The following is a 25,013-nucleotide window of genomic DNA, read 5'->3' as shown; positions in this document are numbered from 1 at the left end:
AGCAGAGGCAGTGCAGGAGGAGACGTTGGCTCCTGTCCCCGAGCTCAGAGATGCGAAGATCAAGTACCGGTGTGGCAGATCAGAGAAGGCCACTGCGGTTAGAGAGAGAGAGATGCCGTACTCGAGACAGAAGTGCTGTTGAGACACTGGGACCGCGAAAAAGGCCCTGGGTGTTCAGCAAGTCAAGAAGGTGGCGTTCTCATTTCTGGGAGCTGCAGGAAAGCAGGCGTGTGAGTGTGAGGGAAGCCGGCAGAACATCTACGCCCTCCAGTTTCGGAAAGCAGGTCAAAGCAGCACACCGCAGACACGCAAACTGGACCGGAGACGCTGGACAAAGCTGGTGATTCTACCCGAAGCCAGTGGGGACCCCACGGAGTTCCGGCAACTGCGCCAACAACAGTTTGAACGTAATACCATTGAAGAATTGTTTGAATGCAGAAAAAGCAAAGTACAACCCCCAATGAAATATGAATAACTAAAGTGCAAATGTGCGGGAAACCTTTAACAAACCTTAGCACAAACCTACTTAAGAACCAAGAACAATAGATACAGTATTGGTAACACTGAGAACTGTAAAGCGCATGAGAAGTCCTGGCAAGCAAGATACCAGGCAAGTCCTGGCAGGCGAGTACACCAGGCAGTTGATATTGCATAAGGAAACCTGGCAGGAGGGTGCACCAGGCAATTTCCAAGCTCCATAAATATTAAAAGACACACTCTTGGCTGGACCAAGGAAAGACTGGTGGTTATTTTCTGAACCAAGGACAGATTGGTGTTTGTTCTCTAAACTAAGAAAAGATGGGTGTTTATTTTATGAACCAAGGAAAGATTGTTGTTTATTTTCTGAATCAAGGAAATATTGATGTTGATCTTCCAAATCAGGGAGAAAGTTACATTAAGGAAAGACAGTCACAGAAGTTACTGTTTAAATGTGAACCTTGTGAAGCAAAACAGGAAACAAAGGAACTGCTAGTAAAAAATTGTTTTCACTCTACTTAAGAATCCAGGCGGAGGGATCCACCCCCTGGAACCAATGGTTTCAACCTCGGAGAATATTTTTGTTGGAATTATTCTTCCCTCAGTTGTAAACATGTTTTGCCAGTTTCGAGCTGTAGATATTTTCCTTAGATATTTTTATTGTTTTATTTGTAGGGGGAGGGTCAGGATATGTCATTTTGGACACATGGACGGCTTTTCAGTTATTGACATTGTGACACAGACAGATCCTTAGTTTTGGTTTATTGGTAGGGAAACTACTCTTTAGCATAGGATCAGAGAAGTATTTTCCCCAACCCTTTTCATTTAATAAATATCTTTGACATAAACATTACAACCTTGTGTCCGGCACTCATTTCTGACCCCTCACAGAGGGTACAACCTTGCTTAGTACCCCCATGGAGATCTATCGCTTCCAATACAGAGCCATTTATGAACAACCTATCCGATGGTGCAACAGAGTCAGCCCTCACCATCTTTATGAAGCCTTCTCCAAAGCCCATTCTCATCAATGTGCTGAAGAGGAAGGACCACTCCATGGGTTGAATGCCGTTTTGGCGTCCAGGGAAAGCAACACTGCTGGGATATTGCTATGCTTCACTTTTTTCATCAAATGTGCCACACTTGTAATGCTGTCAAAGGTCTGTCTGCCTTTAATGAAGCCACACTGGTCTGGCTGGATCAGAGTTGGAAGGACCAGATCCAGCCTATTTGCCAGAATGCAGGTATAAATCTCGGTGTCAATGTTTATCGGGCGGTAGGAGACACACTTAATCGGGTCCTCATTGGCATTTGGTAATAGTATTATTTTGGCTTCCTCCATGGTTGGTGCTATTTGCCCGCTGGTGCGAAAAAAGTTAATCCGACTGGCTAGAATCAGAATCAGTACCAAGACCCGACCAAAGGCCTTATAAAAATCCACCAAGATACCATCTGGCCCAGTGCTTTATTCAAAGGGAGGGATTTCACACCCGCCATACCTCCTCTTCGGAAATTACCTATCTAACTCTCCTCTATTGTCACCATTGAGAGTAAGGAGCTTTAATTGTTTTAGATAGTCCCTTTATGGAATCCCTTCTGGATTTTCCAATCTCTATAGAGTGCCACAGAAGTTATCGAAAGCACTGATGCGTGCCACGGTTTTACCCTTATTATCTGTGATAGAGCCGATTATCTAGACCCTTTAAGCTCCCAAAGAAGATTTAAGAACATTCTTTCCGTCTTCTTCACTCCCACGTAGAAGTTCTGTCTAGTGTTACACAATGCCTTTTCAGCCCTTTTAGCATGTAACAGATTTAGAGGCCCAGTGGTTTCTCTGTAAGTCTCTCTGCAGGGAGAAGTTTGCACCTTCATCATCCTTTTCTCCCGTTCCTTCTCTAGTTGTGTCTTCAGGGCCTTCATCTGTTTCTCCTCCAAGCCAAATCCCACCTCACTGGCTCCGTAGCCTCAAAGAAACTGGAGATTGAATTCTCCATCACATCCCAGAGGACTGGATCGATGATCAGGTCAAGTGGGACCGACCAGCGCCAGAAGGAGTCTCTCCTTCCAGGGGGTGTAGCTCCTCCGAGACCAGAGCATGGTCGGCTACATTTCCTAATAGTGTAGTTGACACCCATATATAGGGTTTCATTACGAGTGTGGCAGTCCGGGCACAAGTTTTTACCCTTATTATCTGTGATAGAGTCGATTATCTAGACCCTTTAAGCTCCCGAAGAAGATTTAAGAGCATTCTTTCCGTCTTCTTCACTCCCACGTAGAAGTTCTGTCTAGTTTTACACAATGCCTTTTCAGCCCTTTTAGCATGTAACAGATTTAGATGCCCAGTGGTTTCTCTGTAAGTCTCTCTGCAAGGGGAAGTTTGCACCTTCATCATCCTTTTCTCCCGTTCCTTCTCTAGTTGTGTCTTCAGGGCCTTCATCTGTTTCTCCTCCAAGCCATAAACAATATAAACTCCCCTCATAACACCTCTTTAAACGGATCCCACCTCACTGGCTCCGTAGCAGAGTTGACTCTGTTATCCTCAAAGAAACTGGAGATTGAATTCTCCATCACATCCCAGAGGACTGGATCGATGATCAGGTCAAGTGGGACCGACCAGCGCCAGAAGGAGTCTCTCCTTCCAGAGGGTGTAGCTCCTCCGAGACCAGAGCATGGTCGGCCACATTTCCCAATAGTGTAGTTGACACCCATATATAGGGTTTCATTACGAGTGTGGCAGTCCGGGCACAAGGGTGCCGGTAAGCTTACCGGCACCCTTGTTTCTGGACCGCCACACTATCAGTCTATGGGATTCTATGGAATGGGGACTTACAAAATCTGCCGCCGACTTCCTACTCCGCCGGAGCTTGTAATGTCCCGGTGGTACCGGGAAGTCAGGCGGCAGATTCAGTGTTACGGGAGGACCATATAGTCTATCCGCGACTGAGTTTTATGCAGGTTGGAAGGTATAGCCGAGTTACCTCCCTTTTCAGTTCCCTCCAAATGTCTCTCAGGAACAGGCCTGCAAATGTATTCTTCATGGCAATATACACTGTCTCGCTCCCCTGAGTCCTATTCGAGCGCCCATCCAATTCCTGGGACCAAGCCAAGTTGAAGTCTCCCATTAGTATTAACCCCTCGTACACTCCTCCAAGTGGCTGAGAAAGCCTTCAATGAACTGCTCCTGACCTGCATTCAGGGCACAGATTGACGACATTGTGAATAACATTCCTCCTATGCTTCCCCCAGTTACCACATTTTGGCTATCTCCATCCTCCAGTGTTTTGTCAATTTGAACATCATTTCCCTCTCTAAATGCCAATAGGACCCCTTCGGTTTTGGTCTTGGCTGAGGCATGCAGTTTATATGTTTAATCGTATTCTTCCCTGGTCCCGACGCAGCAGATGGTTTTCAAGTAGCGCCCCTACATCTGGTTTGTGATCCAACAGATCCAACTTTCTCCTCTTAAGAGGGGAGTTTAGTCAACTCACAGTTAATGTTAAGCTCTTGAAACTGGCATATACACCTCTTTCCCCCTAACCCGCTCCAGTCCTCAGAACTTGCCTCATCTGTGTTGTCATTCTTGTACCCCCTGCGTGCTGCTTCTCCCTCCGCTACCCCTGGGATCTCCTCCCTATCCCTGCCCCTTCCCACATCGCCCAGATCCCCCCTTCAACCCTCGACACCTACTCACCACCTCTGCTGAGGTGCCGACCTCCCCATCCTCTCCAATCACCCCCCAACCCCTGGGTGTCCTCACCCTCATGTGTAATCTAGAGAGCAGATCGACAGCCTCTGCTCGTTGCCTCAACCAAATTGTGTACCTTAACCTTCCCTGTATTTTCATTCCTCAAGTTGCGTGATATTCTTCGTAGATGTTGCAGTAGATTGCTGTTTGCCTGCCTCTCTTCGCTAGTGTCTTGCAAACCCAGTTCCAGGGTGCCAGTCCTTTCTCCCAGTTTTGCAATCTCTACTTTAATTTCTGCTACAGTTCTGGTCAGGTCCGTTTTCAATGATTGGAATTGCACCTGGAAGGACACCATAAACACTTTCTAGAAGTCCTTGTTGAAGATCCAACTTCGTCATCATACCGGAGGCGGTACCGCTCTAGGTCATCAGAGATGCCGTTGCTCCTTCCAGTGGTCCTCCAAAGGCGCTTCGCTTCATGGGCACAGTGACCCTGTGTCGCTAGCCTCCCAGCGTCCAACGCTGCCTCCGCTGCAGCTCTGTACAGGGGTCCAATTACACCCAGCGAGGTCCTCGACATGCACACACTTTGCATCACTGCTCCCGCTGTGAGATCACGGCTTGTGAGGAAATGGGGATTGGGGGTGTATCATGGGGCTATTGGAGCAGAAACACACAGGAAACTCTATTCATGGGCCGGGAAGCCCAAAAGATTTCATTTCCATTGGGCGTTGGGAGTGCGCAAAATGCTGGCATCTATAAAACTCCTCCTCGTCCTGTGCTGCTTGTAGGTGATTTTAGCGTTTGCAGGCACGGAACGGGGAGAACATGGAGGAGGACCGGGAGGTTTGCTGCTGAGTGTTTGGAGGAGGATGGCGTGTTGGAGACGCAGAGAGGAATGACAGGCTACACCTGCTATCCCTCCCGCACTGCATGAGAGACAAATGCTGATGAAAAGCAGGGTTTCCCTGCTTCAACACGAGTTCATCTTCACCTGGGGTGGTGCAATCCGGCCCCCCCAGCCCTCAGTTAAGAGGCGCAATTTTGTAGTTGTGAACAACAACGCAGGCTGGAGGGCGGAGAGACAAATACAGAGGCGCATAAACCCTGCTCGGGGTAAAGAACATTGTTGGAAGCGCATGAACGCTACTCAGGGAAAGAACGCTGCTGGAAGCGTATTAACGCTACTGGGAAGAATGCTGAATTAAGACCTATGTTGATGGCATGTTATGTTTGTCTGTTGCCGCTTGCTACACGCATATTGTGCTTTTGGGAGACGTATGGAGTGGTGGAAATAACTCCAGTTGCAAGCATTTTCAGGAGCCTATTTGGTCAGGTTGTGCAATGATATTTCATGTGCTAAGTGTCATGCTGAAGTTCTTGTTTCTGTTTGTGCTATTGCTTTGTCCAGGTACCTGGGTGCTATGTGCTTATGTTAGTCGCTAAGTTATGATTCATTGAATGTAAGAATATCATGCAACCCCATTCCTAAATAAGGAGGAGTGTGTTCTGTGGATTAGGAGAGTGTGTCAGGATTTAGAAACTCAAAGATTAAGAGGGTTATTCTTGTTTTATCATGATCTATGTTGTGTGTGCTTCTTCCCTTTCTAACCCCACTACCCATCCATTACAAAAATCCTAACCCTTTATGCGGTTACCCTAACACCCCCTTCACTATCCACAACTTCTCTCTAACCCTCTTCCCTCCTCCATTGGCTGTTTCAAGGTTACTTGTTAGCAAGAATCAGGAGCCCGTGCCAACCGAGGTGGGAGGGGTCAACTACATTTGGCTTCCGTGATCATGAAGGAGTAGTGAGATACTCCAGGGGTGTGACATGGCTTGAGAATTCCCCTTCCGTCTCTATCACCTGGCTCTCTGCCTGGTGCTAAGCATCAACACAGCCAGTCTCTTCTTCCAGTCAGCGCGGTTTGCCAAACACACCCCTGGGGGTTGCCACCTCTCAGGGGATGGATGGAAGGGGTGCATACTTTCAGCTCCTTTGGGACATGCTTATTTTATTAGGACAACGAGCAGAGCTCCTCATGCTGCATCTACTTCCTGCCGGTGGCCATCTTGAATCCTCAGGTAGTGTCAGAAGTGACCTTTTAAGGCAGGGCTCAGGTGGAATTCAAAAAGCCCCCCAGAGGCAGTGTGAACAGTGCTATGATGAGAAGCAGCTGTAGGAGTGTAAGAAAAGATGTCCCACAATGGAGAAGGAATTAGGCAAGCCGCAGTAGGCCATTCAGTTTCAAGCCAGGCAGCACGGAGATCACACCTTTGGTCCAGTGAGTTCCACAGAGACAGGTAGGCTTCCGGGGTTGACCAGAGACTGCAGGCATGGAGGTTCCAGCACAGGAGGCCGCCGGATGGAAACAGAAGACGACCGTGCAGCAAGATTCTTCAGCCAGGGTGAAGCTAGGATTTAGCCGGCAAAGCAGCACCAGAATCTTCAAGGACCTACCTCCTCCCCAGCAATCTTTCAAGTAGGTTTTCAGGAATGAATTGCTGGATTCCCCAGTTACAAACAAACATGGGTAACTCTGCCCACCAATCCACAGCCCTGCACCATTTAATGATTTGGTGCCCACCTTTCAAGGATTGGCCAGCCAAACTCCATATAGTCAGGCACAACCACCCACATGCATTAAGACTAGGAAACCCTTGTCCAGCCTAAACAATGTACCATTCATACAGATGGGACGCTAGTAGGCTCTGCCCTGATCCCACATATGCAGAACAGCCATTTTAGCCATTCATTGTGGCCCACAGAAAAAGAAAGCGACTGAAAAAGCAAACATCCAGGGTGTAAGATTTTGTAAATCCATTGGTAGCCCATTGCTTAACATACTTGGGCATTTCGTTACCAACATGTTAAAAAGGCTACAGGATGGTGTGGTCAAAAACAAAATGTACAGCTACCACCAACCTATTCCCCCAACACATTTTCTGGGTTTGAAAACTTAAATACAGATAGAATGAGTGTTTACATGCTACCTAGGTAAGCATACCAAAAAGCAGATGCAGCTGCAGGATAACTTCAGCGGATCCTTCAGACAACAAAACAAACTCTAAAAACCAAGAGTTCCAGCAACATTTTTTTGGAACTCATTTAGCAAAAGCAACCCCTAAAATAGAAATCTGACCACCGTATAGTTTGCATTTTACTTTGCGTTTGTGGGTATTGTATAATGCGCATGCTGGAATTATAGATACATCTTGAGAAAGTGAAAATTATATTTTGCCTGTACCAGTTTCCTATGGGGTCTACTACCATGACAAAAAGCTCAAAAGGAAGAGTAGGACATCTCAAGATTTGGCCTGAAAGTCTGTTGTGTTGGGTCCATAGAAAATTCAATTCACCTGAAAGTGAAATATTGGTGCCTTTCCACTCTCCTATGGAAACATCAATGAAATGTCATCTATGTTCTCATGCCTACGCTAATGTACCCTAATTTGGGGTTGGCCGAAGTTCCTAAAGCGTCATATAACCTTCACTATGGTTTTACTAAAGTGACACTATGTGTCCTTCAAGTCTACAGGAACTGCATGCAACCAGCACACCATCCCAGTTATCTACTTGGATGGCATCCTGGGTAAAGATTACAGAAAGAAAGAGCTATGTAAAGTATCCTACTGGTGGCATTTATTTCCCTTTCTCTGTCTTCACCTCCTCTTCCCACTTTCTACAGAGATCTAGATTTGCAAACTTGAGCTCTATGAGAAATTAATATTGGCAATGTGAAGTATGTGATGTTAGATTCTTTGAAATCACACAGACATAATTGGAACCATGGGATGTCTTCTCAGTGTATCGAGATCCAATGAAAAAGTAAACCAAAAAAATGTAGGCATGATCAATAGCAATATAAAAGTTGCTCTTTGTCACATTTGAACCATGCACTAGTTTAGGGCTTCTATACCACTTTTCCAGGTAATCTGCAACAATTTTTAGAAGTTAATTAACAAGCATGCATAACCTTTCATTCATACAGACCCACTCATTTTGGACTAAGCGCTCACCAACAGAAACTAAATCCAATCTGAGCAAAAGTGAAAGACACCTATGCAATTTATAGCTATTCTAAGAAGATTACTGGTAGCCAATAATCTTGTATTACGCAATTTGATTTGAACTCCATGAAAGGACCTCTTTATCCCATCAGACTGCATGCAAAACTTCAGGTCAAGCTCGTCCTGTGCTTTCATTTGTTGCTTTGTCCTTTAACATACCAATGCCGTGTTTTTCCATGAGCGCAATAAGATCAGCTTCTGTCAGGAGCTGCGGGGGGCTAGTCTCGCCATCTACCATCTCAATTGTGGTGGGCTGGAACTGTGAGCCCATTTCATACACTGGTATGACCTACATGGAACATAATGTACATTGTAATTCACCTATAGAGCACATATACAACAACTATATTTAATAAAGAAGGAAATGACAAAAAGGAGCTCACAACTGTACTGCTCTCACATACATTCTGGATCTTATGATACTACCCAAAACAGGCTACAACAGATATTCCATATGAAGATAGCCTGTTGGTAGTAAACAAGTAGATACCTTTGCCATAGTGCATTCAGAAAAACTAAGATTTGCTGAGGCATATATTTCTGCAAAAGAGCCTCCCACCCTAGCAAAATTAAGAGGGTCACCTTGGTGTTCCACTTGTCGTAAGGGTAAACATCAAGATAGTTCCTGGCAATGATCATCAGCCCATGAGCCACAAAGCGCTCAGCTGCAATGTCAATCTCCACCGTGGTTTCCATGCCCTGAGCATCTTGGGAGCAGCAAGCCAGGAAATGGCGTACAATGAATTCGTATATCCGCTGCTCATTCCCCTAAAATGAGAGACAGAGAAAGTAAGGAGATTACAAAACTCAGCAGACAACATATGAAGACAAAAGAGCACGCCAGATTGCGTGTTGTATAATTTACCAGCACAATTGGGAATTAGTTGGTGCTTCACAGAAAAAACAATACTTGCACTCTTATTTCCTTTGAATGTTGACAGCAAGCCATCCTTCAGTCCTAAACCTACTCCCCTTCCAACAAGCAGTTAATTTCAGTGAACTGTAAGGGTGCAGAAGAAGGACTCAGACAAAGGTGTCATGTTTGTGGCTAAAGACTTTTATTAGGTATTAGGTCTACGTGAGGGACAATCATATTGTAACAAACGATCTGACTGGCCCTCGCCGGGTCGTTACCAGCACAACAAAGACTTGCCTGCCTTCGAGGGACGCACGCCGCGCCCCTCAAGTTCCTTCCCCTTTCTTCGTCTGGCCGCCATGGAAAGGGAGAAGGGACAATGTGTAGTCCCTTTGCCCCAATCCATGGCCGCCAATTTGTTTATTTTCTTTTTTCATATCTTTTTAATGGCCGTCATGGAAAGGGAGAAGGGACTACGTGTAGTCCCTTTCTCCATGATCCCTGGCGGCCGTTTTGCTTTTTTTTGCTTGAGTTGACCAACGGTTTACACACCGTTTGTCAACTCGAGTAAAAATATTATTAGTACCCCAGTACAATGTGCTGGGGTACTAACAGCAATAGAAGCCTTGGAGGGGGGGCATTACCAGTCGGGTAATGCCCCTGAGGCTACATTAAACCCCTCTGGTTTGTAACTCCCATCCCAGGGGCATTACCCCCCGTAATACTTCCCGTCCTTGTGGTCTACTGCTTAAGTAAAGCAAGAGAAAACCTATCTTTCCCTATTCCTAAGAGGGGTTTCCCTGCCTCAACTAAAGATATAACGTGACTGTCAGGATGTCTGTTAAAGTAAAAGTGACCACCGTCCCGTGTCAAGAAAATCCTACTTCTGACCCTTGTACTATAACCTAAAGAATAACGCAGTAGTGTTCTGATCCGAGGAGAATGCCTCCCTTCTCCTGGGTTAAGTCTCCACACAAATGTTTACTTGGTGGGCCATGAGAATGTCTTCCTTCTCCTGGATGACAGTCTCAAACAGCCTGGCGGAATTACTCCCTCGCCCAGGTCATTAAGTTCCAAAACAATATTAAACAATGTTCACTTTCTCAGTGGGACAAGAGAATGTTTCCCTTCTCGTGGCCTTTGGTCTCAGTCTCAAAAAAGATCCGGGGAAAGAAAATCTTTCCTAACAAGTCACTCAAAAAAGAAACATTGAACCAACCTTGGAGCTAGCGAAAGGTTTAGGACACCCAAAAAGGTAAGGAGCTAAAGCCCCACAATGAAATTCTGTCTGTACACTTCCCCTTCGGGTCTTGGGTTGTTAGGAAATATTTTCTTTTTGCAGCCTTCCCTCCATTGACATCAATGGAACCCCTCTCTTCCCACCTTTTTGCTATGTCTTAAAACCTGTCCTGACCTGAGGTAAGTAAAGCCTTTCTACTACACTTTCCTTGCTCAGCTCATATCTTTTGGGGCACTGTTCAGTCCATATGGCTACCAGTACAAGGGACCCTGTCCCCTTTGTGAGATTCCATAGTTGTTTTACTATGGCGTTATCACCACGTTCCAAGGGCTGGAACAGGGGGTAACGGCCCGGCAGCCCAAGTTATAGGCACGAGCAAAGTAGGGCCTATAACAAGAGCACTGGAACGTTCCTCCCCCACCCCACCCAGCCCTTGGAACAGGGTGTTTACGCCATTAGCATCCCGAGTTACCAAAGCAATAACCCAGGATGTTAAAAGAAATGTAAAAAAGGATTTTCATTCATTGACCGGGGATGCTGCGCGCGTCCCGTTCAATGAATGAAAATCCTTTGCTAAGATGGCCACCATTGTAATTGAAGGCAGGGATCCATACAGTGCCCCTCTTTCATTACCATTGTGGGCTGGAAAAATGAGAGGCAGTCAAGCGGCGGCTGTGGGTTTGCCACTGCCGCAACAATCAGGTGAGTGGGCCAGGGGACGGGGCGGTTGGCCAATAGTTAAAAAAAAGAAATGGGGGCAGGAAGATGGCGCTGTGGGGTGGGGGAGGCAGCCGGCAGGTTCTGTGGAACACTGGCTGAGATCAGATGTTTCAGCCCATGATTTGCAGAACCTTATTGGCTGTGTCCCCCGCCCAGGGTGCTACATCACTTTAAAGTGAAGTGCAGCAGAGATGCTTTGTCTCCTTTTTACTTTTGTAACATTTCTTTTTTGTTTTTTTTTGTTTTTTATTGTTTTAATCAAATGAATGATTTGTACAAAGCGTTGACTATGGCTCCAAGTGGCTTTCGGATTAATTTTCTTATGATTAACTGGAGTTTTCAGCCGACCATCGGCCCTTTTATCATTTCTCCTTTTTGGAGCATGTCTACGAATGTGGTGTAGTAGAGACTAACAGCTTAGAAAATATTTGTGTTATTTAGCAGATTCCATTGTTTAAGGAGAGTTTTCGAGTTGGATCATCACATGTTGGAGTATTTTTGATGTTGCCATTAGCCACGTCGGCTTGTCGCCACTGATCATCCTTGACCACCAGCAGTGTTCCGGCTCCAATGAAGGCTCAGACGCAAAATATTGCATGTAATATGTCCTGAGTTTTTCTGTTTCCGTGCAGCTGTGGAGAAGATGACGTATTGTTTCCTTTTCGTTTGTTTTATGACAGAGTCTACAATTGCTTGTGTCTGAAAGTCATCAAATAGCTTTGATTTTGTTAGTTGGAACGAGGTTAAGCCTCGCTCTTAGGAGGCAATTTCTGGCTTGTCTGCTCGGAAATTGTTTGATGTAGCCCTGAAGTTCATTCAGTTTTTTTTATGTTTGAGGGCAGATGGAGAGTTAGTTTGTTTTCAGAGGCTTTTTACAGGGTCTGTATCCAGTCTAGTTCTTTAATTTTCCTCTGGATCTTTGTCGGATTTAGGAGCAGTTCCTCCTCGTCGCTCTCAATTGATTTCAGAAGGGCGAGTGTGTCTTTCCTCCAGGTTTGTAGCATCTTATTTGTGCCTGTTACCAGCTCAGTTTTTATTAGTTTGTACAGCAGTGGGCTCGTGGGTAACAGGCATTTTCTGTATAGTGTCAAGGAGTTGCAGTTTATAGTCCCTTGTAAGGACAGAAGGCTCAGCTCTCTGGGGATCAAGGCTACTGGTGTAGAAGAGGGTAGGCCAAGAACTGTTCTCCAATAGTAAGCTTCCAATTTCGGCCATATATCGATCGGTAGCAGTAACATGGCTTCCGCTTCATAGTTTAGATTAGTTTAGTTTATTGATTTGTATTGCACACCAGACCCGAGGGTATGAGGGCGCATGAGCAGCATGGTTATTCAAAGCTTGGTTACAGGTTGCTTTTGAAGCGTCTGAATTTTGTTAGTGATTTGCTTGCTGGCTCCTATGTAGAGTGCATTACAATAGTCCAGTTTGGATAATACCAGGGCTCTGGCTAGTGTAATGCAACTCTGGGTGGAAAGGAAGGGTTTGGCTGCTCTTATAAGCTTACATGTGTAGGCCGTGGAGGATGCCATCAAGCTAACCTGTTTGTGGAAGGTTAGGGAGGAGTCGAGGTATATTCCTAGAGTTTTCACTTCTTTGGAAACCTTGATTAGGTTCCCATCTATGATGAAGTTAGCGTAGTTGTGGTCGAGTTTGGTTAGATTGGAGGTGGAACCAAGGATGATGAGTTCAGTTTTGTCATCATTCAGGCATAGACTGTGCGAAGCCATCCATGCCTGGATGATGAGATACACCTTGTTCACCAAGGCCAAATCCTGGCTGTAATCTCCCGTCAACGGGATGAGGATCTGTGTATCATCGGCGTAGTTGGTGTAGGTGATACCCAGGCCATCTAGATCGTCAAACAGGGACTTCGTGAACACGTTGTACAGAGTGGGGGAGACGCAAGAGCCCTGTGGGACTCCACACGTGATGGGGATGGGTTCGGCGGCAGCAGAGGAGGAGGAGGAGAAGACACGCATAGATCTGTTGTTGAGGAATGACTCAATCCAGCTAATGGCTTCTTGGGAGAAGTGGGCAGCTGAGTCTAAATCATTGCATAGGATTTTATGGTCAACTAGGTCAAACGCCGCAGAGAGGTCTAGCAAGAGTAGTAATGCAATTTTCCCGTTGTCTCTAAGGGTGTCTATTTGGGCTTTCAGGTCTATCAGGGCGGTTTCAGTCCCATGTTGGGGTCTGAAGCCTGATTGTCTTATGCCTAGGAGGTGGTTAGTTTCAAGATATTTTTGGATTTGTAGGTATGCTGTCTTGTCTAGTATTTTGAGCAGGAATGGGACGGTGGTAATCGGTCTGTAGTTGGTCAAGATGGACGGGTCGAGGGTCATGGGAATTAGAGTCTTGGAGTTGGCTGAGCGTAGGAAAAATGAGCGGGATGAATTTTTCCACTGTAATGTTTTTTTTGCTTCTCGTGGGGATGGCTGCAGCTAGTGCCAAGTTGGTTTTGGGGCTTGAGGCCTCGAGGGAGAAGGAAAGGAGATGGTGGTCAGTCCAGGATTGGGGAGTGTTATTAGTGATTGACACAGCACAGTTGTAGTCTGCTATCTAGTCAAGGGTTCTCCCTTTGTTATGGGTGGGGCTGGATACTTTTTGTGTGAAGCCTAGTTCAGACATGGTGTTACTGATGAGGGAGGCCTGGTTGTCTTTGGGTTGTCAATAACCATAGGTTATTGATGGTACTGCTTTCATTTTGTAGAAGTTTACAGCTGGAATTGTTGAAAACCGTTCAAACTTTTGGTCGATTGCTTTGCCTTTGGTAGCCAGTATCCTGATTTTTGAATGGAGGGCTTCCTGCAAGGCTGATTCTTTTTTTGAACTGTCCAATGTTATCCCCAGGTATTTGAAGCTTTGAAACTTTTCAATCTCTGACGATTGACAGTACCATTTAGTTCTGTTCTTTCAAGAATTACTATTTTATTTTTTTCCTTATTTACTTCCAGGTTGTTAGTTGTTGCATATGACAGAAGGTTGTCTAGATGACATTGTAATCCTACTGGAGTCTGGTCAATTAAAATTAGGTCGTCAGCATAGAGGAGTCTGCTTATTCGTTGTTGTCGTAACTTCGGAGGAAAAGATCTTACTAATGCTTCCGATGACTGATAGTCTCCAATGTAGGCCAAGAAGATTGAAGGGGCCAAAGGGCACCCTTGTTTGACTCCTCTATTGGTCACAATGGTAGATGACAGAGAGCCTTTTACAGTTTAATCGGACTCTAACAGTAGTGTTTGTATGGAGGGATTTGATAGGTTCCAAGATTCCTTTAGGGCAGGACCAAGCTTCAAGTTTGTTCCATAAGAGTGACCTGTCAACTCTGTCGAAAGCTTGGGTAAAGTCTATGAAAGCCATGTATAGCCTAGGACCTCCTTCCATCGTTCTACTTTTGAGGACACTTAACGTCAGGATATTGGCAGTGGTTCCCATGCTTTTCTTGAACCCCGATTGAAAGTGGTCATTGCACGGGGCATCGTTGGCCCAAGTTTGGAATCTTCTCAGCAATAGTGATCCGTAGACCTTTCCAATTGGATTAAGCAAAGCAATTGGTCGATAATGTGAAGGGTTGTTGGGGTCTCCTTTTTTGTAGATAGGAATTATGATGCCAGACGTCCAGGAGACAGGTAACGATTTAGACTCTGCACATCTTGCGAAGACTTGGCTGATAAATATTGACCAGGCAACGGAGTGGGCTTTTAAATCGATGTTAGTGATACCCTCCGGGCCCGGTGCTCTGGAATTTTTCAGTGAGGTTATTAACTCATACATTACTTCTTGGTCATCTAGTTTTTCCCAGACGGTGAAATTTTCAGTGGGATTTGATGTTTGGCTGCCTAAAGGGAGCTTAAAGGATTCCTCAATGTACTTTCTCCAGGATTTTTCACCGATTGCGTTTTGGATACTACTAGTCTTGTTCAATGATGTGGAGTTTAGTAGTGACCAAAATTCTCTCGGATTCTTTGTGCAGATGGACTTGATAATTGCTTCTGAATCTTGTTGGTATAAGTTCAGTCGATGAGCTCTTAACCATGCACGATATGTGATTTTTGCTTGGTCACTGTTTAGCTTTGCTGCGTTTCTCAGTGCTTTTCGATAGGTCCGTCGTTTATCGACTAGCATCGTTTCGTAGGTGTGTCTTTTAGGCTCAGATAGTAAGAGCGTCTTTAGACAGGGCTTTTTATACGCTGTTAGCAGAGGGCCGTAGTCGGTCGTGTTGGTCTGGTCTTCAGTTTTGATTTTTTTGTAGTTGTTAATCAGATCGTTAATATCTTTCACCGAAAGTCAGAGTCTGTTTCCTTGCATATTCCGTTCTAGCTGGTAGTCCAGTTTCTCCTCAGGGTCGTTAGTGCTCTTCCAAGTAGTGGTTAAGAGGTTATGGTCACTTGCCTTGGTTTGAATTACCTCGAAGGATGTAATCGGGTCCAAGAATGATTTCGAGGTGAAAATGTGGTCGATTGTAGATTTAATCGTCCCGTTTGACCAAGTCGGTGGCCGATCCGGATTGGGAAAAACTATATCAAGGTTTTGCAACTTTCTTGAATTCATTAACTTTAGCCACTGCACTCCTCTGTGGTCTGCTGGAGTGAAGTTTCTTTTAGGTTTTTGCAGAGCAGCTGTTGAGTTTAGGTCCCCACATATTAGTAGGTTCGATACTTGGTGGATTGCCAGGATTTCGTCAATAGCCATTTCAAGTTCCTTCAAAAAGATTGCGGGTCCGATTTTTGCCGGATTCCAGTAAGTATTTAGAATGGCCATTGGCGTATCTTGTGTTTTCTGGTCAAGTTCCGGTTTATGAGTCCATGTTAGGAGGAACGTTAAAAAAGACTGGTTTGCCGTAAGTACTTTGTCCAGCTTTAATCCGTGGCCAATGCTTGTTTGCTCTTACGTCAGAAAATTGATTTTGGTTTGATTGCGTCCTTAAATTTGGGTGGGGCGACTCTAGTTTCTGGTCATGGTTTTGTAGTCTTGGAGAAGAATTTGAATATCGATAGACATTTTTCTGAGACCACATCTGTTTCTCTCATGTGGCTCTTGTGGGTTTCTAGCTTCCCTGTTTGCTTGATGGGACAGTAGACGCTCTGGGATTATTGAGGCTCGTGTCTCAGTTCGTGGGGTTTGTCTGCTTTCTTTCAGATCCGTGAGATCGTATCCTAGTCTAAGCAATTTGTTTGCCTCTTCTCTTAGCAACTCTTTGGCCGTTTTAGATGAGATATACAAGTAAGTTAACGCTCTGCCATTCTTGTGACTAGGGTCAACTATCTTTAGGTCTTCAGTTGTTATTACCCTCAGTTTAGGAACATAGTGGAACAAGGTTAACACAGAGCTTCTGTTTAGGATCACGTCATCATGATTTCCTTCAATTTGTTCTAACTTATATCGCCGCCACCACTCGGGCTTTGTGATATTTTTCTGTCTGAGAGCAATATCGATACTCAGAGGGAGACATTTTTCGAGAACGAGAGTTAGTTGGCGATCTCCTTATCTCTTTAACTCGATTGAAGCTTTCTCTGTAGCTTTTAGACCTATGTCTAACCGGTGGAACTCTCTCCCCTGAGTTTACCTGAGTTGGGGATCGAGAAGACCTTTTTTTCATTGAAGTTCGCTGCAGTTTGCCAGAAGCTTTTTTCATTTTCCTTACTCCTTTTTCAGCGATACCTAGTAGTAATGTGCTTTTGCAACATTCTTCTAGCGTCAGGAAAGAGGAGGTTTGGACCAAATTGTCGTCAGCTGTGCTCTGAGGTGGACTGTCCGGGAAGGAAACAAATGTCACTTTTCGTTCCGGGGAAGATCGTGTCTTACTTGCGGGGCCTTGTAGGACTATTTCTTCTAGGTGCTGACTAATGTTCATAAGGCTCTCGTTTCCCATGAAGTCGTCTGTTGATTTCGGTGATTGAGGGTCTTTGTTTTGCTCTCCAGATGTTTTTATCCGTTTATCTGGGTAACTTGAAGACAAACATTCTTTTGGAGGTTGAACTTCGGTTATTTTTCTTTTAAGACTGATTGGTACAGTTGGGGGTTTCGTGGGTTTAAGGGCTCTCTTTCCAGCAGTTGTCACTCTTTCTGGTTGAGGGACCTTTGTTGTAAAAATCTGGAACGGTTGTCTGTGTTTTCAGGATGTAAGCAAACAGACTCGTCTACAATTAGTAGCACTTCGTGTTCCCACTATTTCCTCCCCCTATTGCGGACCTTTTGGTTGATGATGGGTCCATTTGCCTTAAAGGGTCTGTCGGCTCACTTGGTGTAGTTAAGTCGATGGCTGGAGTTGTTTGCTCAGCCTTGTCTTTCATGGTTTTGGCCGAGGATCGCCCATCATCCTGGAAGCCAGATATCCCACCTAGACTCTGTGTTAAGGAGTTATGGTGGGGTTGGTCTTTAGCGGTCCTCCTGTGCCATTACATAGCCTTCTAGATAAATCAGTTTTGTGTCTATCATTGCTGGAAGTGTCGTATGATCTTTTAAAGTGTTATTCATGGATTCATAAAGTTTTGTAAAGGGAGCTAGTGCTATTGTGATAGCCGACATGATGGCAAAGATGTCCAGTTTTTTCGATGTAGTCTCGTTTACAGATGGTGAACCATGGTTATTCGACTTCCTTGGTGTAAGCAGTGGTGGATGAGCGGCACTCGATGTTCTTTGCTGATGATTGTTGACAGAGTTGTCCAAGGAAAAACCTCTGTGCGGGGCTCGCTGGAAAGGAGAGGATGGACGCTCTTCAGCTATGCCCCGTCCGTAGCTGCCAGGTCCATTGATGGTTAAATCTGGTTGAGACGTGGTATCCGGCACAGAGGTAAGAACGTTGTTCCCCCTTGATGTAGCTCCAGAGTTATCTTTTCCTAGTGAATTATGTGGTTCCATATCTAAGTTGGATGGATTAGTGGTAGTAGCCTTCACAGGTAGTCCGTCCTCTATGGTCGCTGAAGCGGCAGCTTTTGGTATGGGCTCTGCCGAGGTTGTTAGAGGCGCCCCATCAGGGTAGGTTTATTCGTCTTCTAGCTGCTCTTGAACGTGGGCTGGGCTTTGGAGTGGCTGGGCCGGTGGTTTCACAGTTGCCTCTAGGATCTCTTGGAGTATCGGCTCTCCATCACCCCTGCACTGGGAGTCATTTTTGCTCAGAGGGTCCTGTGGCTCGTTGGTCCCCAAGCAGTTTGTCTCTTGGGGGAGTTGAACATGGCTAGTAGGGCAGGGGGGGGGTGTTAATGGTGGATTAAACACCACTTGGCGGTCCAGCCTTCTGTATTTAGACATCGGTGGACAGTCCTGGATTGCTTCCACGATTTCCATGTCTGTTAATTCAGCTCCACGGGGCACACGATGGACGTTGTTGCCATTAAAAAAGCTCATTAGCGAGGACTGAAAAGCTGTTCGTTTTTTAGCTTTCCCCCTCTTCGTAGTCAGGGGCACGTCACCTCTGACAGTTATTTTGCTAAGGGTCTGGTTATCAGAGAGACAGGCTTTCTTTTGCAGTTCTTTTGTCCCACAGCGGCAGTTTTTCCAATTCTGTGGAGCAGAGAGGGAGAAGCCTTTGTCTTTTTCTTGGGTTTGAATTTATCAGCGGGACTGTTGAAATTACCACTAATTCAGCCGAAGGTGGCTGTTGGGTATCCGCGCCGGTTTCTTGTTTCACTCCTCCACATGGGGGTTCCAGTGCCGTGTCCTGTGGGTGTTCCTCCGGATGTTGCCTCGTCTGAGAGTCTCCTGTGTCGCAATGGACGAGGGCCCGGACCGAGATGAGGGAGCCGGGAGCGGCTTCCCCCGGCCCCTCCCCATTTCTCCAATTCCAGTCGCCTGAGTCGGCCGAGCACGGCCTCCGACGTCCTCACCAGGCGTACTGCTTGCGGCTTCCTCCGAACTCGTGAGCGCTCTAGGTGCTCTGAACGGTGACCCAGGACCCTTTCCACTGGGCAACGCCGACCCGATCACCCTTCCGGGAGTACCACGTAGGCAGGCCGTGGGGGGGGAGACTTCTCGGAGTTCGCCAGGATTGTCAACGGAGTTCCAGTGCTTTCTGGTCTCACGGGTCCCTTCACGGGGTCTTTCTGGGCTTCGACCACCTGCTGAGGAGCTGAAAGGTGGAGGTTGTGTGGAGCTTCTGCTCTTGTGTCCTTCAGCGACTGACATAGTTCGTGTTTGGTTGTTTTTCCTTTTTTTCCTCTTGGGCTTTTCACTGTGGCACGCCTTTGATCATACAGGGGCTCCGAAGGCATCTCTTCGTCAGACTCCAACTGAGGACGTGAACTGCGCAGCCTGCGCCTCTCCTCGTTCGGAGGGGAGTTAACGGCAAAGGCAGTCCTCGCAGCCTCGACTGCCATGACTGCCGGACTGCCACTCGCCGGCACTCCGCATCCGCTCCGCGGACTGTAGTGGTTCTTGTAGGTAGATTAGGAATCACTCCTCCTCCAACAGTAAAGGGCAGCGAAGACAGACTCTGCACACTAGAATAACCTGCAGGACTGCCACTCGCCGCCACTCCACGTCCGCTCCGCGGACTGTAGTGGTTCTTGTAGGTAGATTAGGAATCACTCCTCCTCCAACAGTAAAGGGCAGCGAAGACAGACTCTGCACACTAGAGTAACCTGCAGGACTGCCACTCGCCACCACTCCGCCAACATTTCTTTTACTTAGTGTCCAAAACGGGCTGGTGGCAGCAGATTTTCCTACTGTGTTTTTTCGTTTTTATATTTTGCTGCACAATGCCAGTTTTCACCCTGTCCTTTGGCCTCTTCCCACCTTCTCAGATCAGAAAATGCCATATGCGGTAAGACCTTTTCAGGGCAAAACCTCAGTATTTCTGGGTCAAAATAGAGATGTGTGTATTGTTAGGCAGGCATGGTATCACAAGTAAGGACACAGACACAAAGGTACAAGTTTCAAAACCTTTATTAAGTTTGACTGGATTTGGAGACTTCCTAGCTGGCCCCAATTCTATAATGGGAGTAGTCTCGACCATCAAAGTAAAATAAAATGGTCCAAGTCAGTCAAACAAAGGAAAAGGTCTGTGTCAGAAACCTATACTTGCCCTCACTTTAAGTGTGGGAAAATGTATGAAAATAAAGAGAGTATCAAAAGAATGTCAGAATGGCAATGAAAATGGCTCACAACTCCTTTCTCCAAGTTCAGTTCACTGGGGTTCTTACAAAGTTCCTTCAAGGTGGGTAGTATGCACAGTTCAAAGATTTTCCATAAATCTGTTAGGCTTCCCTCGCCTATTTCAATGCCAGTTCTATATGCATCACAGTTCTCTTAAATGGATTCTTTCGGGCTTCCCTCACCCGACTTCACAATTCTCAAACAAACAGATATTCACAAAGTTCCTTCTTAGTTACTTTCACAGGCTGCCCTTGCCTGTCTTCAAACACTTCAACATGGCTGAAACCCTTTCCAATCAAACAGCTCCGATTCAGAGAGCTCGGGGAGAACTCCCTTCCCCAATCTTTGTACTTCTCTTTCACAATGTTCACCTTTCAGAGACCCTCTCAACTGCATAGTATTATCACCCACATGGGTGACCACTCAGACAATAGTGTTGATTTCTCAATGGCTGTGCCTCTTGCCGGTGTTTTCGCAGAACAGGCGCTCGGCAACTCTGTTCCTCGTTTCACAAACAGTTCACTTTCACATTAGCCTTTCGGGATCTCTGCACGCTCTCTTTCCCTCGTGCCCTTTCCTTCAATGGCTTTCATTATTCACTGTTCTGTTATCTTTCAAGAAGCTTTTAAAAACGTGCCTTTTCACACAGCACTGCTCCGTTACTTTGTTTTTCATCGACTCCCTCGCAGGCTAAATGCATTCAAGCTTTCAGTTAGATGTCTTATCTTTCAATGCTTAGCCTCGTGTGTCACACTGTAGCTTTCACAATCGCGCGTATCACAAACCGGGTTCTACCTTTTTTAAAACTCACCGTCTGTGATTGCTTTCGCACATCCTTCTGTTTTCAGCCGGTCACGGTCAGGGTCTTGCCCACCTGCCCCTCTCGTATGGGCTGGCCGTCCGGGTTGGGAAATGAGCAGTTTGCTGGCACATGGAGGAAAGGGATTAGCCGGCTCCTCAGCTCCCTTCTCTGAACCGTCCCGGCTTCTTGGAGACACAGCTCCCTCACCATACTTTCCTCCTACCTCAATTTGCAGCCTGTCAGCATCTTGCCGTCCCGTTCTCCCGGCAGCCTTCTCTCAGCTGCTACTCCGTCTCGCCACCCAGCTTGCCTTCCTTCTTGGCCCCTATCTCACTCTCCGTGTCTGTCTTTGCTCCACCTTTTATAGTTTGGAAAACAGTCCATGAGTTTCAGGTGTGTGTGATTGTGACAGAATGCCTGACCCTGCCTGACGTTATTAGTACATGTTACTAGTCGTAATCGTAATCTTCTTAGTCTCAGTCTTCCTCTTCCTCGACTCTGTAGTTGGTCTGATAAGGAAAGGAGTGGAGTTTTGGGTGTTGTAGTATCCCATAAAGGTAGAGGGAATATGGGGAAAATAACTCTCAGGAAATGGGTTATACCATGTCTCCCCTTCTGTTGTATCATCCCCACTCCATGAGTACCCCCTACCAAAGTGATCCTCCTTCACTAGTCCACCCCTAGGGTTGGGATAAAATAGCAATGGCCCTTCTCTGGTCACCTGAATAAGGGATTCCTGGGGACTGAGTCGTGAAACACCTTTAGGTTTTTCACAGCATCCTGAGGGATGGGAGCATCTTGTCCCAATCCACATTCCAACCAGGGAGATGACTGTTGCTGGGCAGCTGTGGGACAAGAACCTGGATTGGACAGCCCTTGCTTGTTTGAAAGGGGCAGATCCTTACCATTGGTGGGTTGGGGCAGAAAAGGATGCAATCCGGCAGCCATTCTTCAGTGAGTTGTTTTGAGCCAAGTCCAAAAGAAAGAAAAGCACATCGCCTGAAGACCTCTGTTGAAGACAACAAGCATTGTGTAATGAAATGGGTTCCTGGTTAAAAGAGGACGCCAGATCAATGACTTGATGTATAGGTAGGTTTATTGCTGTATCCAGATACATAAGTTTCGTATATATGACAGACCACTAGCCACCCTGCCAGTCCAATATTTCCTCTTCAACTATCACTCATAGAACCACATACCAACCAGGGTTCACACTGACATCAAAGCCACACACACATCCATAGTTCCTTGACATCAACACCAATACATAAGACCACTACACCTCTCCCTCTGTTGCACCACAAAACAATACCAAAAGGATATTACTAATACACAACACTAAAAGGAAAGACATGACTTAGCGCACACCCCTACAGGCAAGGTTGCACGACCAGTGTATGGACCAACACATCACTTACCCATCAACCTACAAGACACAACGTGATTAGGCCACTACGTAAATTGCATTGGAAGATTAAACCCAGAAAACAACACAAGGAATTAAGGAATGAATGTCACATGCAAATTAACCAACAACATGCACCCAGAACAGATACAATAAGACACTACCATTGGATGGTGTAACAACGAGCAAGTCGCTACACCACACACACTTCAGAAACAGTTAATAAACCATGCAATATGCATTATAAACACCCCCGGGGCATGGCCTGCAGCCATGCAGTGAGGCTGACTTTCTTGTGGGCTCCCGCCTGATCCTAATAAAAGATGTGCTATAGTGTCTGATTCAGCGTGGAAAGGCAGTGAATTCGGGTCGGACTGTTGCCTGACTGGGGCGGTGGTGCGGCTGCTGCTGAAATCCGAGGCTGTGAGCTGCGGGGAGGTGAGACAACGCAGCCTGAGATGCTGCTGCCCGAGACCACAAGATGGCAGCCGCTGCCTTTTGGTGAGCGAGGTGGAGCATGCTGTGGCTACCGACACGAGCGGGGCACAGTGAGCGAAGGCTGACAACAAGGGACCCGGCCTGAGTGCCGCGGGCGCCTAGAGTTGGTGGCCTGCAGCATTTGAAGATCCGGCAACATCATCATCATCAGGGAGGCCCTGGCCTGCAGACGGCGTCGGCAAAGGACGGATGCCGTTGTGCAGCTAGAGAGCGCAGCGTGGATCAGAGGTGGCACACAGTGTTGGAGACCAGCGGCGTGGGGCGGGAGAATGGGGCCCGCTGTGTGAAGTGTGCTCCTGCTGAAACTGCTGGAGTGCAGTCGGGTGCCACCCGGCAAGAGGGAGCAGGGCCCTTGAAAAGGCCATAGGTGGGACAATCCCTACGGGTGAAGTGGCCTGGGGCGTGGAGGGGTGTGTTGCACACCTCCCAAGCGTCAACCGGGCCTGTTCAATGGAGAAGGGCTTCAGGAAGAGATGGGGTCCCTTTCGAGTCAGTCCTTGGCAGGACCTGGACTGGGACTTCAGGGGTAGTGGTGAGATGCTGTGGTGGCCGACTGGCTGGCGGCCCTGAAGAGCCCACAACTACTTTGTGCTCACCGGTGTTGAGTGCGCCTGAGGGTGTGGAGGCGCTTCCTGGTTGTATTAGCGGCCAGTCGCCTCGCCTGCCCCTGTGGTGGGGGTGACAGCTGCCCTTCACTCCTGCTCGGGACGGTGCTGGAACCTGTTGTTGCTGGGGACGGGGCCCTACCTAGCCCCACACCATAACGGGGGCATTGGGTGGCTTCCTACTGCTACAGGACTGTACGTTGTTGGATGGCGGTCTGCGCCCCAATCTCATTGCTATATGCCGGACAAACATCGCTGTGGTGGGGGCAAGCGGACAATGATGGAGGTGAGGAGATTGTCGGATCGGATAGGGTACATGGAAATACAGGTGTGTGAAAGCACACCCAACATCACTGCGGCTGAGGTTCATGTGTCTGAGCTGATGGACAGAGTGTGTGTGTGTTGGAACGCAGAGTGGAAGACCCCGAGGGGCAAGCCAGGAGGAGCAATATCAGGATCCTCGGACTGCCTGAGGGCGAAGAAGACAACAACCTGACCTCCTATGTCGTACTTTTGCATGAAGTGGGTCCAGGGATGCTGACGCAGGGATTCATTTGGAGAGAGTGCACAGGTCATTGGCTCGAAGACTGCCCCCGGGAACCCCTCCAAGGCCCGTGATCGCGAAGATCATGAATTTCAAGGATAGGGAACGGATCCTGGTTTTTTTTCTAGGGCAGGAGGTAGTCATTCACTTCTTGTCTCTCCCGGTCGCATATTCCTTGGACGATGGGATTATTAGAGGTCCTTGCCGCCCTGGAAGCTGCTAGAGGTACGCTAAGTAAACATCACCAAATGAATGCTGAAATACATACTAAAACAAACTTACTTAAGGACTCGATAAATTACATCAACAAATTGCTTGTTTTAGGCAAAATCTGTGATTACAATTCTGCTTTGCTTGACTTAGAGCCCACACATGTGAATTCTCTTGACGCCACCCCCTCTCCACAAATGAATTAATTAGCGACCAATATGAATGTTAGCTCTGAATCTGCTCATATGTATATTACTGATGTTCCACTTATCTTTCATCCCCTAATAACTGACAAGGTTTTAATGAAAGAAGTCTCTACTCACATACTAGACGTACCTAAAAAGCTGCCCATCTCTCACATCAATATTAAGTTCCTCCTTATAAACACCAGATCCCTAGTTAAACATGCCTTAGAGATCGCTGAACATATTGACGAACATAATATTGATATCTGTGCTATTTCGGAGACTTGGGCTCATATAGCAGCAGGGCCCTCCCCCAACCTAGCCATCCTCCCCCAGGCTATTTTATGATTAGAAGTGATAGGAAGGATGGCAGGGGAGGGGGTGTTGCTCTTATACATAAACTAACTTTTAATATATGGGAAAGCAGGGAATTTGTTATGGAAGGAGTTGATTCTCTATGTATTAAAACTAGTTTGCATGCTGAAAGCACACTGAATATACTCCTAATATACAAACCCCCTACTGTAACCACAGACTTTGTGAAGAATATTTCAACTTTTCTGCTCTCCACCCTTAAAGCTAATGCAAAATACTTACTTCTAATGTATGGTTCAACCATAAG

The 25,013-nt window shown here is 46.6% G+C and overlaps 1 protein-coding gene across 3 annotated transcripts in view; it reads right to left on the bottom strand.

Annotated features, from left to right (window-relative positions):
- Positions 1-25,013, bottom strand: part of TOP3A (DNA topoisomerase III alpha) — a 1,279,921-nt gene that overhangs the window by 301,665 nt on the left and 953,243 nt on the right. For all 3 annotated transcript variants that reach the window (XM_069645692.1, XM_069645691.1, XM_069645693.1), the window contains exons 12-13: positions 8,816-9,001; positions 8,393-8,522 (exon numbers count right to left, since the gene is read on the bottom strand). In XM_069645692.1, coding sequence (XP_069501793.1) covers positions 8,393-8,522; positions 8,816-9,001 — 316 coding nt within the window. The remainder of the gene's footprint in view (positions 1-8,392; positions 8,523-8,815; positions 9,002-25,013) is intronic.

Source organism: Ambystoma mexicanum, chromosome 2p (genome assembly GCF_040938575.1).
Source record: "Ambystoma mexicanum isolate Mex_15411 chromosome 2p, UKY_AmexF1_1, whole genome shotgun sequence".
NCBI lineage: Eukaryota > Metazoa > Chordata > Amphibia > Caudata > Ambystomatidae > Ambystoma > Ambystoma mexicanum.
The sequence above is the reverse complement of the archived record's forward strand: the minus strand, read 5'-3'. Positions and strand labels throughout refer to the sequence as shown.